Raw genomic sequence first — 16,651 nt, 5'->3', positions numbered from 1 at the left:
TAAAGAACTTTCCTTCCAGAGATAAGCTGAGCAGCGACGAAGTGAAGCTAGTGCTGAACTAAGCTGTGCGCTACTGTCTGCGGTAGAGACTGTTGAATGCTGCTGTTGTATGTTGCACGTCTCGGCTGAAGATAATCGTCTTCTGTGCTGTATATAGTTGTCGTCTTTGTGCTGTCCTGTGTGTCTTCGTGTGTCTTCGTTGTGCTGTCGTGTGTAAATAAACGTCGTTGTTTCATTTTCTACTGTCGCCTGCTGATTGAGTGTTCTCCACACCATATAACTCCCACTATCCAAACGAACCCCGGAAATTTCGTAACAATATTTTAAAATCTAAATACATAATTATCGAAAAAGATTTCGTATTGATAAACAAGACAAGGAAAATGCTGCTCGTTTCATTATAGCCTTTCTGAACGATTGTAATCCACAAAAGGATAATCCTCAGTAAGATGAGTACATTTCCAGAACGCCGTTAAGTTTTGATTTTGATTTTCGAAGCTTTAGATGCATTTAGTTTTGGCATTTTTTTTCCCGCTTGTCGCTTGAAATTTACTATTTTATTTTAATTCTAAACGTATGTATTAATTGCTCATATAGATAGTTCAAATGGCAATAAAACTTGTTAGATGTTGTACTAATGATATTTTATTTAATTTTAGTAAATATTGCTACGGAGATGCAGTAAACGGGGCTTCAATTATTCTGGTCACACATTCTAGTAACGCTCTCTCTAGCCGTGAAATTGCTGCCCCTTTAAACATATACTGTTTTAAAGTATATGAGTATATGATTTTTTTTAACTAGCCGCCTTTGGCTGTCTGTTGATTAGCCAGTGACACTAGTTACATTTAATTTCCTTTATGCCGTTTAAATATAGCGTTGACTCCATTAAATTATAAAAACATTAAAACCGTGTTATTTTAATTGTCTTACATATGTTTTGTTTATTGTGCACATGAACTTTACTAATGGAGACCAAACCCATTACAAAAAAATCCTTTCAATGACATATTGAAGCTTGATTAATCCATCTTCTAAATTTCGCGGTACTGTAATTTCATTTTTTATTCGTTTTGTAAGCTACATAGACAATATATAGAACATTTTTTTAAGCTTTCAACTACGGGTGAACATTACGCAGTCAAATATTTGATGAAACAATGAAAATGTTTTGAATTTTAGGATAATATAATCAATTGTTGAAAATTAGACAAAAAAATATTTTTAAGACGTTACAAAATTTAGAAAAAATTTGCATGCTTATAAGATTGATATCATTAAAAAGAATATTTTTTAAATTTTGGAGCTACATAAAATTTATACATGCTCAATAATATTTTCGGAAATTATCACGGAGAAACACCAAAATTCTGCTTAATTTTTAATTAATTAAAATTTCAACAAAATTCTTCCCAGGTGCACTAAATATTTTTTTCTCTTTTAGTTTTGCAAATTTTTATCATATTTTTAAAAGCTTATTTTATCAGCAATTTTATGCCCAATAGCACAGTGACTAAGTCATTAAGACGATAATGCGTATGAGTTGAATGCAAATTTAATTAATCGCCATAATTAACAATTATTGATACGGTTACCATAATGGCAATGCCAAGATTTGGAGCAAAATTCAACTTTGTTATTAAGTTTAATATTGGGATTTGTTTAGTATTTGCTTGATCTTTCTTTTTCCCCCAAAAAATGCGGTTATTCCTGAAATTTTCTCTAATTTTCTTTTTTTATTTATATCAATAGAATTACCATCAATTCAAATATATGTCTAATTCTTACAGTGCTTTAGTAGCATCTCTTTACACATAGTACTTAAAGTTTGTATGCTTATAAGAATTAAAAATACTTTCTCTATTTTAATTAAGTCCAAATCTAATATTTAGTGCATTTAGTGCTTGCTCAAATGTAAAATTGTTTGAATTTTCGATCTGTTCATCTCGTACTTCGAATAAGAAACATTTTCCTTCTGCTTTTGTAATCAGTGATTTAATGTAGTTTTGTTCAAGATGACCTTTTTGAAAAACGTTCGATAATAACTATATTTCTGTATTTTTCCGTAAAAGAACATTGAAAAAACATTTATGAAACCAAAATTATATCAATTAAATAGCAAATTTTTTTAAAAAATGGGAAAAAACGGGCTTTATTTGTTATTTATTTATTTTTTTTTAAAAAAAAAGAGTTATAAAGCAGAAATCTTTTAGTTTAGAGGTTTATCAAATGATTTGGTTAAAATTTTGTAGATTCCTTAACAATATATACTAAACTAAACTTCCTGAAATAAAAAAATAAGTTGCATTTCTATCTATTCTTTAAATATTGGATTTCAAATGATAAGTAACATGAAATTTTCTATTTTTTTTGTTCAGATTGTGAAGGATTAAAGAAACTATAAAAGATTTCTAAATGAATAGATTATTTATTCTCTAGTTCAGGAACTGCAGAACATATTGAGAAACTATTATACCAAATTTGAACAAAATTTTTCCATTAGAATTTAATTTATGCGAGGTTTTTTTGTAAGAAATTCTATCAAAGAATAGAATTTGAGAGAATGTCATCTAAAAATGTAAAATAGCATTAAAATATATATAAATGCAAATATAAAAAGCAGTGTAATTTCCCAAAAAATAGACTTATACACTAAATTCTAATGGTTTTATACACAAACTTGTTCAGACATTAAAAATATGAAATTAAAAAAAAAAATCATTTTTCCCGCCCCCCAAAAAATCGACTTTTTAACGTAGTCACTTACTTTAAAATTAGTCTCAACGTCAATTTCTTATGCATCAATAATGATTTCATCGAAGAACTTATCCGATCGAAGACTCTTAAGGAATATTTTATAGCTTTATAAAAATTCCAGTATAATATTTTGATTGTATCAACGTACTTATTGGATTAATGAATTTAGTATTTTTAACCAAATGCCTATGGACACAAAAACTGAAATTGCTCAGTTCAGTTTAATAAACCTAAGGCCTCGTATTAAATTATCAAGTTATTGGGTTTTTTTAAAAACACTTAGCAAGGCATATGCATCTTTCAAATGGAATCCTTGTTAATTTTAATTATTTCAATGGAACTTCTGTTTTATTATCCTTCATACTGTACCCGTCGTTCACATATCTTCCCTCTGATATACAACACATTTAAATCCAAGTCATTAAGTTCTCCAATTATAATTTATTTCCCTGTGGACCTTTCAAATGGTGGGAAGTTCAAAAACTTTCTTTCAATAACTTTCATAATTCTTTCTTAAGTATATAAGGAGAAATTAATTGTTAATGTAACAAGGTTTAGTCTTTTCTTTTTTTGAGCGTACTGCTTCATAATAGGATATAATTCTGATAAAAATTCCGCTTACTTTAAGACTGAGTTCAAATAACTAGTCATTTGTACGTTGAAAAATCAGGCTACAGGATGATTGTAGAGAGCTGCTCATTATCGAACATGATTATTTAAAAACCACTTTAAAGATAATATATTGTAAACAATCGCAATAGCCAAGTAACGGTTAAAATGTTTTGTCTATATTTGGTAAAATAATCAATAGGGTAGTAGGACAGTAAGATGCCGTATTTTGTGTACAATTTCCGATAGACCGACTAGTAACTGAATGCAACGGATGTCGAAGACGTTAATTTTGCAGATTTTCAGACATCAGAATCACATGTCGTTCATTCAGCTTATAATGTATATTACTTTTGGCAATATAACCGACAAATGAATAAGATATCGACAAGGGAATAGGCGCATTTTGTAAGTTTTAGTCGGCCGATTGTGAATTCAATGCGGTGAGTGTCAAAGACTATATCCACAGATTTGAAATTTGATTCAAATGTCGTTCATCAAGCTTTTGAATTGCACTACTTTTGGCAATATAATCGACAAGGCGACATGTGAATAAGACATAAGACATGTCACATTTTGCCAAAAAAGGTCGGTCGACTAAGAATTCAGTGTGATCGTTGTCGATGACGTTACGTCCAAATTCTCAATCATCTGATCTAAATGTTGTAATGTTCATTCAGCATATAATTTATGCCATATTTAATAGAATAATGAATAATCTGGTAAGTGAATAAGACGTCACATTTTCCCCAACTAATCTTTGTCCTTCGCCTAAGATTTTGTCATAGGTTATGGAGAAAACCTTTGCATCGAGCAACTTCGATTACCTGCCAGTGGAATTATTACAGAAATTAATACTATTTTATTATTCATGAATAGGACTTGTTTTTCATAATTCATCATTCAAATTAAAGTTCTAAAATTAATCGTCATTTTATTCATTTGATTGTACCAGTAAAATATTCGTTTTCTAGTACAATCTAATTTATCAGGATTCGATTATTACACTAAAGAAATATTATCGACTACAATTGATGACAAAAACAAAATTATATGATAGCTTTTTAGCTGCACTAAAAGAGTTTATCCAAGTATTTAAAACTAATAAATACTACTAAATTCTTCAGATTCTGCATTCAATATTATGACTATGTAATGGGGGAACGTATCATTGATACTTTTTTTCTTTCAGTTATTATTCGCCAAAAGAACTATATAATTTTAGATATTTCTACATTTTTAATAGACTTTTAATAAAGATGTCTTGATAAAAGGATGATTAAAAAAGTTATTCTAGAATATGTAGTATATATAACACATTGATCCTTTGACATACAAATCTGGTTAACTTCCTGATTAAATGGAAGACCTTATTTGGGTCAATTATTATCATTTTAATTGATAAAATAATATAAGGGTATTTGAGGTAATGATGCTTTTTCAAGTAATTTTTGCATTCTAAATTACTGAATACTTTCACTTAATTCAAAGAATTAAAATTAAAAATTTAGTTATTCGATACGCGAGTCAGACTCGTCATTATTCAAGAAGGGGTTAAGAAAAACCAATATATGAAACTGAGGTGATAAACCTCACTTTTGGAGAGGAATATTAGCTTGCAATAACTTCGAATTAAAAAAAAAGTTAGAAGCCTAAAAATGAGGATAGAGGAATTCATATTCAAGATCTTATTGTTTCTTAATAAAATGCATTGTTTTTCAAAGCCTAAATATATAATGAAAAATAAATACATGGGACTCTAATGTTTAAGCATTCCATTTTTTATATCTCACATAAAATCGTAAATTTGTACATATATTTACAAAATATTTTCCCCAGACTTTTTGGGAAACAATATCATTTTATCTTTTCCGCATTCTACATTTTTCATATCAGAATTATAATAAATTTTTGTAGAGCATGCGCACTTATTCCCCTTGGATTCGTAACACATCTGAATTTCTGCTCTTTGCTGCAATCTGTACTTAACAAATATTTTAGGTAGGGGACTACGCTGAAAAATCGGTTCTTAGCGAAATCGTCGAATATTTTATACTTTTCTGAAGTTCTAAGAAAAGTTTCTTATATAAAACTTTTTGTTTCAGCATTTATTTTATATAGCTTCTGATATAAAATAATAAGAGCATGCGTTTGTTCATTTAGCATGACACGCCATTCTTAAGCAATATGTATTTCTATCTGTATACTTCAATTTAGAATGCAATATAACCTTATTTTTTCTAAAATTAGATCTCAGAGAAATTAAATTACAAGAGTCTCATAAAGAAATAGACTCAAATATTAACAATCTTTTGATGATCAGTAAAAGAAACTGTGAACAATTTTTTACAAATACCTTTCTAAAGTTTTAACAATGAAAGAAAGGATCAGCATCTGAATAGAAAAATAGCTGAATAATACTTGAATTTCTTTAAGTAAACGTAAAATTAATTATTATGAGTTATTTTGAAGCGTAATTAGAGATATCGTGCTTACCCTTCCTTTCGGCTATATCTTGTCCCCCCGTCGGCAAATCTTTGCTGCCGCCTTTGGTTTTATGAAGCATTTTAGTGATTGTGACGTTTCTTATAAGTGCCTCCTACCAATGGTTTGTTTATGTATTAATAATTCTTCGAGCAGCCGTATCGATAATTTTGCATTTTACCTTCGGTTCATTTCTTGCCCTAATTTTTGGGTCTGAAAAATTTTTTGGAAATTTCATGGTTTTTGAAAGTTTTAACGCGTTACTACCAATTTTTAAAATCTTCATTTGATACAAAATAACCACACAACTGTAAAACCTGCTCTCCATTACTTAGAATTCATGCATATTAATTGAGTGTCGATCGAAAAAATATCGATCAGTGTCAGTGTAAGGAAATTAATAATTATACAATGATTTAGATAGACACTGTCTTTCTAAAAAAATCTTCTTTCGGCACCTTGTAAAGTTCTTGGCCATAATTCTGGGTCTATACTCAAAGTTTATAGAATACTTTATGTGAATAAAAAAAGAATTACATCCAATCCGCCATATCCTGGAAATCTTTAAATATTTGATACCACAATCTGATAAAATTGATTCTGATAGCTTCAGTCCTACCGTGAAACTTAAATAATACATAGATGAAGAATCTTTGGTTAATTAAATAAGCACAACAATCATTTATGGTTGTTTTCTTTAGAAGTTAAGATAGTAAAAAATTTTAATTTTTATGAGTAAACAATACAAATACGAATTGTAGCTTTTTTAGCGAAAGAAAAAGTCGATTTATATAAATTTCAATTAAATGGATATTGAACATGTTAATATTTTCTCGCACTCATAATCAAAAGCTACCCTGAACAAATATTCAGCTTGTTTATTCCCAGAACGGGTTTTGATCTTATAAAATGCATCAATCAAATAGCCAAAGTTCCTATTAATGCCATTAAAAAGATTTACCGAAAAGTAGGAGATGAACTTATTCTAAATTTTGTTTCATCGGAAGAAAAAGAGAAAAATGTTATTTTTTAAAAAACAGCACTGTGGTGAAAAGCTTATAAGTGAGCCAGATAACAGCTACGAAACACGAGTAATTACCTTTTCTTGTGGTCTTGTTACTCGGCTGCGAACTATAAGGTCCTAGGTTCTATCCTCGCTCGTAACAATCCTTCACAAATTATTTATAATTTTATATTTACAAACTGACTATAAATAAATGTTTTTCTAAAATATTTTTGTGTAAATTTATGTCTTTTTTAACCCTTTCCCGGATAATTTAAATAAATTTTATTGCTTCTTATTTATGGTAATAATAAGAGAATTTTCCGGTGTTAGAATCATGTCTATTTCGGATTAGACTTTTAACCGATTTTGTTTCTTACATTTCATAATTAGACAAATATTATGAATTCATGAAATATAGTGTCAAATTTCTTAAAAAATTGTTTTGATGCATTGCAGCATTCAATTAGTAAGAATTTAGATTCAGATTTGGGGAGTTAAGGTTGTCATCCCCATTATCTGATAGTAAATTAAAATTACAAACTCTAGCTTAAAATAACTCTCGTGTTACTTCAAAATGGAATTATTTTAGAAATTTCTTTTATTATTTTGTAAAATATAAAAAGAACAACCGAATGCATCTTAACCCAATGAAAAGATTGGTACAAAAAAGACAATTAAAATAATGCGAATTACATGTCTATCAATAATGAAGTTTACAAATACTTTGCATAGAAAGATCAAGAAGTTCTAAATATTTAATTGATATTTTTTCCCATCATTATTGATGTATAAATTAATTCAGACGAACACGCTGAGTATTGAATCGGGTAATATCAAAGGAGAATGTGTTTGTACGTATTGATGCTTTACAGACGAGACTGATTTAGCTAAAACTATCGAATCTACTCCACCTAGAGGGTGTTAACCGAATGTGGCACATAGTACTTTAAGATATAAGAATAATCCCTGGGGAAGAATTTTTATGAAATTTTATTACAATTTTAATTAATTAAAAATTAAGTGAAATTTTGGCGTTCTTCCGCAATAAATTCTGAAAATATTACTGCACGGAACTTATTATATCTTTTTCAAGTTCAAAAAACTGCCTTTAAATGATATCAGATTAATTACTATCATATTTTTCCTAGAATTTTATTTTTAATTGGTTTCTTGCAAAATTTTGAACAATAGCTTTTTATTATTACAATGAAATGTAAGCCCTTTTCATCGCTCCGTCGGATATTTAATCGCATGATTTTCTTCCATCACTGAAAGTTAATTTCTATAATTTGAGTGAAGAATATGCAAATGAAATTACAATAGTACGAATGAAAAAATGCAATTAGAAAAGAGATTACCTATTCATTTTTTTTTTATTTTTTGTTTTTATAATGTTACAATTGCATTTAATGACACTATTATATAATGGGACGACTTCATCAAGAAAGTTCATGCGCACAATATAAACAGCCGTAAGGCTATTAAAATAATGCGGTTTTCTAAAAATATTTTGCTGAAAAAACATGAATAAATTATGCAGAAACGATTTCATTGAAAAAAATGTCTCCAATATTCTCGATGAACCATATGGTGGTCTTTTTAAAATCGGTTCATTGCATAGATATCAGACTAGAGCATTTTATCAAAAAATCCAGTTAATATCCTTTAACTTTCTTTGGGGAAAATTTGAAAATATTATTCAACAAATCCTTAATAATTTTTTCAAAGATTCATTTTGAAAACTCTAATATTTGGTAAACAGACGACTTTTAATATTTATCTGAAAACAGATGTACTACCTGCCTATGCTTTTTTTTTTGTTTTGTTTACCGGTAACTTTGTATCATACTTATAACCGCAAATCGAATGGTGTCGCTTTATGTAAACCATTATCGTGTATTAACGTTAACACCGATTTTACTTTTAAGAATGTGAAAACTACTCTGAATGGAAAAATAAACTACGACAAGAATTTGCTTTCCGCGTAAATCGTAAACATATTGTAAAAAAATGATTGGACATCCGTATGTGATGGGCATGCTGGCTCAGCAGCAAGCTTTCGCTGCTGCTCAAATGGCTCATGCCCAAGCCCAGGCACAAATGCAACAACAACAAATGCAGCAGCAGCAACAACAACTATTGAAGCAACCTGAAGTGTTATCGGAAGAAAAACTTCAAGAGAAGGCGAGAAAATGGCAGCAATTGCAAAGTAAAAGATATGCAGAAAAGCGCAAATTCGGTTTTGTTGATGCGCAGAAAGAAGAAATGCCCCCAGAACATATAAGAAAAATAATCCGTGATCATGGCGATATGAGCAGTCGAAAATATCGTCATGATAAACGAGTATATCTTGGAGCCCTTAAATATATGCCACATGCTGTCCTGAAATTGATGGAAAATATGCCAATGCCATGGGAACAGATCAGAGATGTTAAAGTGCTCTATCACATCACTGGAGCAATTACATTTGTAAATGAAATACCTTGGGTAATTGAACCTGTGTATATTGCTCAATGGGGCACTATGTGGATTATGATGAGAAGAGAAAAGCGTGATCGTCGACATTTCAAACGTATGCGATTCCCTCCATTTGATGATGAAGAGCCTCCTTTGGATTATGCTGATAACATATTGGATGTTGAACCTTTAGAAGCTATTCAGATGGTGCTGGATCCTGAGGAAGATAAAGAAGTATGTAAATGGTTATATGATCATAAGCCTTTGTTAGATACAAAGCATGTAAATGGAACTACCTATCGCAAATGGAATCTTACATTGCCACAGATGGCTACTCTGTATCGTCTGGCTAATCAGTTACTGACAGATTTAGTTGATGACAATTATTTTTATCTGTTTGATTTGAAATCATTTTTCACAGCTAAAGCCTTAAACATGTCTATTCCTGGTGGACCAAAATTTGAGCCTCTAATCAAGGATGCCAATCCTGCTGATGAAGATTGGAATGAATTTAATGATATCAACAAAATTATTATTCGTCAGCCCATACGTACAGAATATCGCATTGCATTTCCATATTTGTATAACAATTTGCCACATTATGTTCACTTATCGTGGTATCATACTCCAAATGTTGTGTTTATCAAAACGGAAGATCCTGACTTGCCAGCATTCTATTTTGATCCATTGATCAATCCAATATCTCATCGTCATCAAGTGAAAGGATCTAAATCCTTACCAGATGATGATGAAGAATTTGAGCTCCCTGAATATGTTCAGCCATTTCTACAAGATTGTCCTTTATACACTGATGATACTGCAAATGGTATTGCTCTGCTTTGGGCTCCACGACCCTTTAATTTGCGATCAGGAAGAACAAGAAGAGCTATTGATGTTCCACTTGTTAAATCATGGTATCGAGAACACTGTCCACCTGCTATGCCTGTTAAAGTTAGAGTTTCTTACCAAAAATTGCTAAAGTATTACGTCTTGAATGCTCTAAAACATCGACCACCAAAACCTCAAAAGAAAAGATATTTGTTTAGATCATTCAAATCTACTAAATTCTTCCAAACTACTACACTGGATTGGGTTGAAGTTGGACTTCATGTGTGCCGTCAAGGATACAACATGTTGAATTTACTTATCCATCGTAAGAATTTGAACTATTTGCACTTAGATTACAATTTCAATTTAAAACCTGTTAAAACTTTGACTACTAAAGAAAGGAAAAAATCTAGATTTGGAAATGCTTTCCATTTGTGCAGAGAAATTCTTCGACTTACAAAGCTTGTAGTTGACAGTCATGTACAGTATCGATTGAATAATGTTGATGCATTCCAGTTAGCAGATGGTTTACAATACATATTTGCTCATGTTGGTCAGTTGACTGGCATGTACAGATACAAATACAAGCTGATGAGACAAATCCGAATGTGTAAGGATCTAAAGCATTTGATATACTATCGATTTAATACTGGACCAATTGGTAAAGGACCTGGCTGTGGCTTTTGGGCACCTGGTTGGAGAGTATGGCTGTTTTTCATGCGAGGTGTAACACCACTTTTAGAGCGATGGCTAGGAAATCTTTTGTCTCGCCAGTTTGAAGGTAGACATTCTAAAGGTGTTGCAAAAACTGTTACAAAACAAAGAGTTGAAAGCCATTTTGATCTTGAATTGAGAGCATCTGTCATGCATGATATCTTGGACATGATGCCTGAAGGAATGAAGCAAAACAAAGCTAGGACCATCTTGCAACACTTAAGTGAAGCTTGGCGGTGCTGGAAAGCTAATATTCCATGGAAGGTACCTGGTTTGCCTACTCCTATTGAAAATATGATCTTGAGATATGTAAAAATGAAAGCAGATTGGTGGACTAATACTGCTCATTACAATCGTGAACGTATCAGGAGAGGTGCAACTGTTGATAAAACTGTTTGCAAAAAGAATCTTGGTCGTTTAACACGTCTGTACTTGAAGGCTGAACAAGAACGACAGCACAACTATTTGAAAGATGGTCCTTATATTAGCGCTGAGGAAGCGGTTGCTATTTATACTACCACTGTGCATTGGCTTGAAAGTAGGAGATTTTCTCCTATACCATTTCCTCCACTTTCATATAAACATGATACCAAGCTATTAATTCTTGCTTTGGAGCGCCTGAAAGAAGCATACAGTGTGAAAAGCAGATTGAATCAATCTCAACGTGAAGAACTTGGCTTGATTGAGCAGGCATATGATAATCCTCATGAAGCATTGTCTCGTATTAAACGTCATCTTCTCACTCACAGGCAATTTAAGGAAGTTGGAATTGAATTCATGGATTTATACAGTCACTTAATTCCTGTGTATGATGTAGAACCATTGGAAAAAATCACTGATGCATACTTAGACCAATATCTTTGGTATGAGGCTGACAAGAGACGTTTGTTCCCCCCATGGATCAAGCCTGCAGATTCTGAACCACCTCCACTACTTGTCTACAAATGGTGTCAAGGCATTAACAACTTGCAAGATGTTTGGGATACATCAGAAGGAGAATGTTGTGTAATGTTAGAATCTCGATATGAAAAAATGTATGAAAAAATTGACTTGACTCTTCTGAATAGATTATTGAAACTTATTGTTGATCATAATATTGCTGATTACATGACAGCCAAAAGTAACGTTGTTATTAACTACAAAGACATGAATCATATCAATTCCTATGGTATCATAAGAGGTCTTCAATTTGCATCATTCATAGTACAGTATTACGGACTTGTTCTAGATCTTCTAGTTCTTGGTCTTCAGAGGGCCAGTGAAATGGCTGGACCACCACAGATGCCTAATGATTTTTTGACTTACAAGGATGTTGCCACAGAGACTGCTCATCCAATCCGTCTATATTCCAGATACATTGAACGCATGCATATTTTCTTCCGTTTCACTGCTGAAGAAGCAAGAGATCTAATTCAGAGATATTTGACACAACATCCTGATCCAAACAATGAGAATATTGTGGGATATAATAATAAAAAATGCTGGCCGAGAGATGCACGCATGAGACTAATGAAACATGATGTAAACCTTGGTCGTGCTGTTTTCTGGGATATTAAGAACAGGTTACCTCGCTCAGTCACAACTGTTCAGTGGGAAAGCAGCTTTGTTTCTGTATACAGTAAAGATAATCCCAATCTGTTATTTAATATGAGTGGTTTTGAATGCAGAATTCTCCCAAAATGTCGAATGACTCATGAAGAATTTACTCATAAAGATGGAGTATGGAATTTGCAAAATGAAGTGACAAAAGAAAGGACTGCTCAATGCTTCCTAAGAGTTGATGATGAATCCATGCAACGTTTCCATAATAGAGTGAGACAGATTTTAATGGCTTCAGGATCTACAACATTTACAAAAATTGTCAATAAGTGGAACACTGCATTGATTGGACTGATGACTTACTTCAGAGAAGCTGTTGTTAATACACAAGAGTTATTAGACCTGCTTGTGAAATGCGAAAACAAAATTCAAACACGTATTAAAATTGGATTAAATTCCAAAATGCCTAGTCGATTTCCTCCTGTTGTCTTTTATACACCTAAAGAATTAGGTGGTTTAGGAATGTTATCTATGGGACATGTTTTGATCCCCCAGTCTGATCTTAGATGGTCAAAGCAGACAGATGTAGGAATAACACACTTTCGATCAGGTATGAGTCATGATGAAGATCAAGTTATACCAAATTTGTACCGTTATATTCAGCCTTGGGAAAGTGAATTCATTGATTCACAGAGAGTCTGGGCTGAATATGCCCTTAAAAGACAAGAAGCTTTGTCACAAAATCGACGTTTGACTCTAGAAGATCTTGAAGATAGCTGGGATCGTGGCATTCCTAGAATTAATACATTATTCCAGAAGGACAGACATACACTTGCTTATGATAAAGGCTGGAGAGTACGTACAGACTTTAAACAATACCAAGTATTAAAGCAGAACCCATTCTGGTGGACCCATCAAAGACATGATGGTAAACTGTGGAACCTAAATAATTATCGTACTGATATGATCCAAGCTTTAGGAGGTGTAGAAGGCATATTAGAACATACCCTCTTCAAAGGCACATACTTCCCAACTTGGGAAGGTTTGTTTTGGGAGAAAGCTAGTGGTTTTGAAGAATCTATGAAATACAAGAAACTAACAAATGCCCAGCGCTCAGGTTTGAATCAGATTCCAAATCGTCGGTTCACTTTATGGTGGTCCCCTACAATTAATAGGGCCAATGTCTATGTAGGATTTCAAGTGCAGCTCGATTTGACTGGAATATTTATGCATGGCAAAATTCCAACTTTGAAGATCTCTCTTATTCAAATATTCAGAGCTCATTTGTGGCAAAAGATCCATGAAAGCATTGTTATGGATTTATGTCAAGTTTTTGATCAAGAATTGGATGCTTTGGAAATTGAAACAGTGCAGAAAGAAACTATTCATCCTAGAAAATCATACAAAATGAATAGTTCATGTGCCGACATTTTGCTCTTTGCAGCATATAAATGGAGTTGTTCTAGACCTTCTTTGTTAGCAGACTCAAAGGATACCATGGATGTAACAAGCACCCAAAAATACTGGATTGATGTACAGCTAAGATGGGGAGATTATGATTCTCATGATATTGAGCGCTATGCTAGAGCTAAGTTCTTAGATTATACTACTGACAACATGAGCATTTATCCATCTCCCACTGGTGTATTAATAGCTATTGATTTGGCTTATAATTTGCACAGTGCTTATGGTAATTGGTTCCCTGGTGCCAAACCATTGATTCAACAAGCTATGGCCAAGATAATGAAAGCAAATCCTGCTTTATATGTATTGCGAGAGAGAATCCGAAAAGGTCTGCAGTTATATTCTTCTGAACCTACTGAGCCTTATTTGTCATCTCAGAATTACGGTGAACTGTTTTCTAATCAGATTATTTGGTTTGTTGATGATACAAATGTATATCGAGTAACCATTCACAAAACCTTTGAAGGTAACTTGACCACTAAACCTATCAATGGTGCAATTTTTATTTTCAATCCCCGTACTGGTCAGTTATTCTTGAAAATTATTCATACTTCTGTCTGGGCTGGACAAAAACGTTTAGGTCAGTTGGCCAAATGGAAAACTGCTGAAGAAGTTGCTGCATTGATCCGTTCATTACCTGTTGAAGAACAACCTAAACAGATTATTGTCACTCGAAAAGGTATGTTAGATCCTCTTGAAGTACATTTATTGGATTTCCCTAATATTGTTATTAAAGGCAGTGAGCTGCAATTGCCTTTCCAAGCTTGCCTGAAAGTTGAAAAATTTGGTGATCTAATTTTAAAAGCGACTGAGCCACAGATGGTTCTCTTCAACTTATATGATGATTGGCTGAAAACCATTTCTTCTTATACTGCCTTTTCAAGGCTTATTTTGATTTTAAGGGCTCTTCATGTGAATAATGAGCGTACAAAAGTTATTCTGAAACCTGATAAAACAACCGTAACAGAATTGCATCATATTTGGCCTTCTTTATCAGATGAGGAATGGATTAAAGTGGAAGTTCAGTTAAAAGATCTTATTCTTGCTGATTATGGTAAAAAGAATAATGTTAATGTTGCTTCATTAACGCAGTCTGAAATTAGAGATATTATTCTTGGCATGGAAATATCTGCTCCATCTGCCCAACGACAGCAGATTGCTGAAATTGAAAAGCAAACAAAAGAACAAACTCAGTTGACTGCTACAACAACCCGAACTATCAACAAGCATGGAGATGAAATTATTACATCAACAACCAGTAATTATGAAAAAGATACCTTTGCTTCAAAGACTGAGTGGCGTGTACGTGCCATTTCAGCTACTAATCTCTACCTTCGTACTAATCACATTTATGTTTCTTCTGATGATATCAAAGAAACTGGCTACACCTATATTTTGCCTAAGAATATTCTAAAGAAATTTATCATTATATCTGATTTGAGAACACAAATTGCTGGTTATCTATATGGTGTAAGTCCCTCTGACCAACCTCAAGTAAAAGAAATTAGATGCATTGTCATGGCTCCTCAATGGGGTACACATCAAATGGTTCACTTGCCTAGCATTTTACCTACCCATGAATATCTGTCAGAAATGGAACCTCTTGGATGGATACATACACAGCCAAATGAATTGCCCCAGCTGTCTCCTCAAGATGTCACTACACATGCAAATATCATGAATGATAATCCCTCTTGGGATGGTGAAAAAACTATTGTTATAACTTGCAGTTTTACACCTGGATCTTGCTCATTGAATGCTTACAAGCTGACTCCTGGTGGTTATGATTGGGGACGTCAAAACACAGATAGAGGAAATAATCCCAAAGGTTATTTACCATCTCACTATGAAAGAGCACAGATGCTTTTAACTCATCGTTTCCTGGGATTCTTCATGGTTCCTGCCCAAGGCTCATGGAATTACAACTTCATGGGTGTGAGACACGATGCCAATATGAAGTATGATTTACAGTTGGCCAATCCTAAAGAATTCTACCATGAACTTCATCGACCATCTCATTTCTTGAATTTTAGCAACATTGAGGACAGTGAGGGTGTAGGAGCTGACAGAGAAGATCACTTTACTTAGTCATTGATAAATGTCACTTTTGTTGAAGTTTGTCTTCTTTCATTTTTTTAAAATATCAGTTATATCAATTAAGAAAATTTCAGGCTTTTTTTTTTTTAATAATGAACCATTCTTTGTATTCATGTATGTTCTCTGTAAACATGTACATGTTTTATCATTCTTTAAAAATGATATTGGATGTTTTTCTTTTTAATTTCAATATTCACTATATTAATTTTTCTTATTATTACCCACTTTTATTGTTTCATGTATAGTTGCATTGTCAATAAAGGATTTTCATATATTCAGTGTTGTACTTCTTTTAGCTTTTCCACTAAATTAATTATGTTCAAACTAATTCTGTAACTTAATAGATATCTCCTTAATGCAGTGTTGTGATATACATTTAAATTATGTTTTAAATTTAAACTCTATTGTTATATGTCAAAATACAAATTTGCTTAGTTAGTATCTAATATTCTTTGCAAATTACTGAAACTGTTTTGAAATATTTCTTGACTCTTTGCTTCAATTAATATGAATAAGTATTTTAATGGTAATTTAACTTAAATTAATTTAAAATTTATTTAATACTTTGACATAATAAATTTCAAATTGTTTCTAAACTTTGGTAAAATAAATTAAGTAATCTGAGCTTAAATTTACCCCGAGCAGAAAGGAGTTTGACTATAGTTAATAATAACTTGTCTGTAGATAGAGAACTTT

At 32.2% G+C, this 16,651-nt stretch overlaps 1 protein-coding gene across 1 annotated transcript; it reads left to right on the top strand.

The window, feature by feature from the left end:
• Window positions 1-8,718: 8,718 nt before the first annotated feature.
• Window positions 8,719-16,229, top strand: LOC129974001 (pre-mRNA-processing-splicing factor 8). The gene has a single exon (XM_056087533.1). It carries the CDS (start codon window positions 8,867-8,869, stop codon window positions 15,944-15,946), a length of 7,080 nt encoding a protein of 2,359 aa, XP_055943508.1. The 5' UTR covers window positions 8,719-8,866; the 3' UTR covers window positions 15,947-16,229.
• Window positions 16,230-16,651: the final 422 nt, after the last annotated feature.

The sequence above is a fragment of the Argiope bruennichi genome, chromosome 1 (genome assembly GCF_947563725.1).
Source record: "Argiope bruennichi chromosome 1, qqArgBrue1.1, whole genome shotgun sequence".
In the NCBI taxonomy this organism is placed as follows: Eukaryota; Metazoa; Arthropoda; class Arachnida; order Araneae; family Araneidae; genus Argiope; species Argiope bruennichi.
Note: the sequence above shows the minus strand (reverse complement) of the source record. Positions and strands in the feature narration are given on the sequence as shown.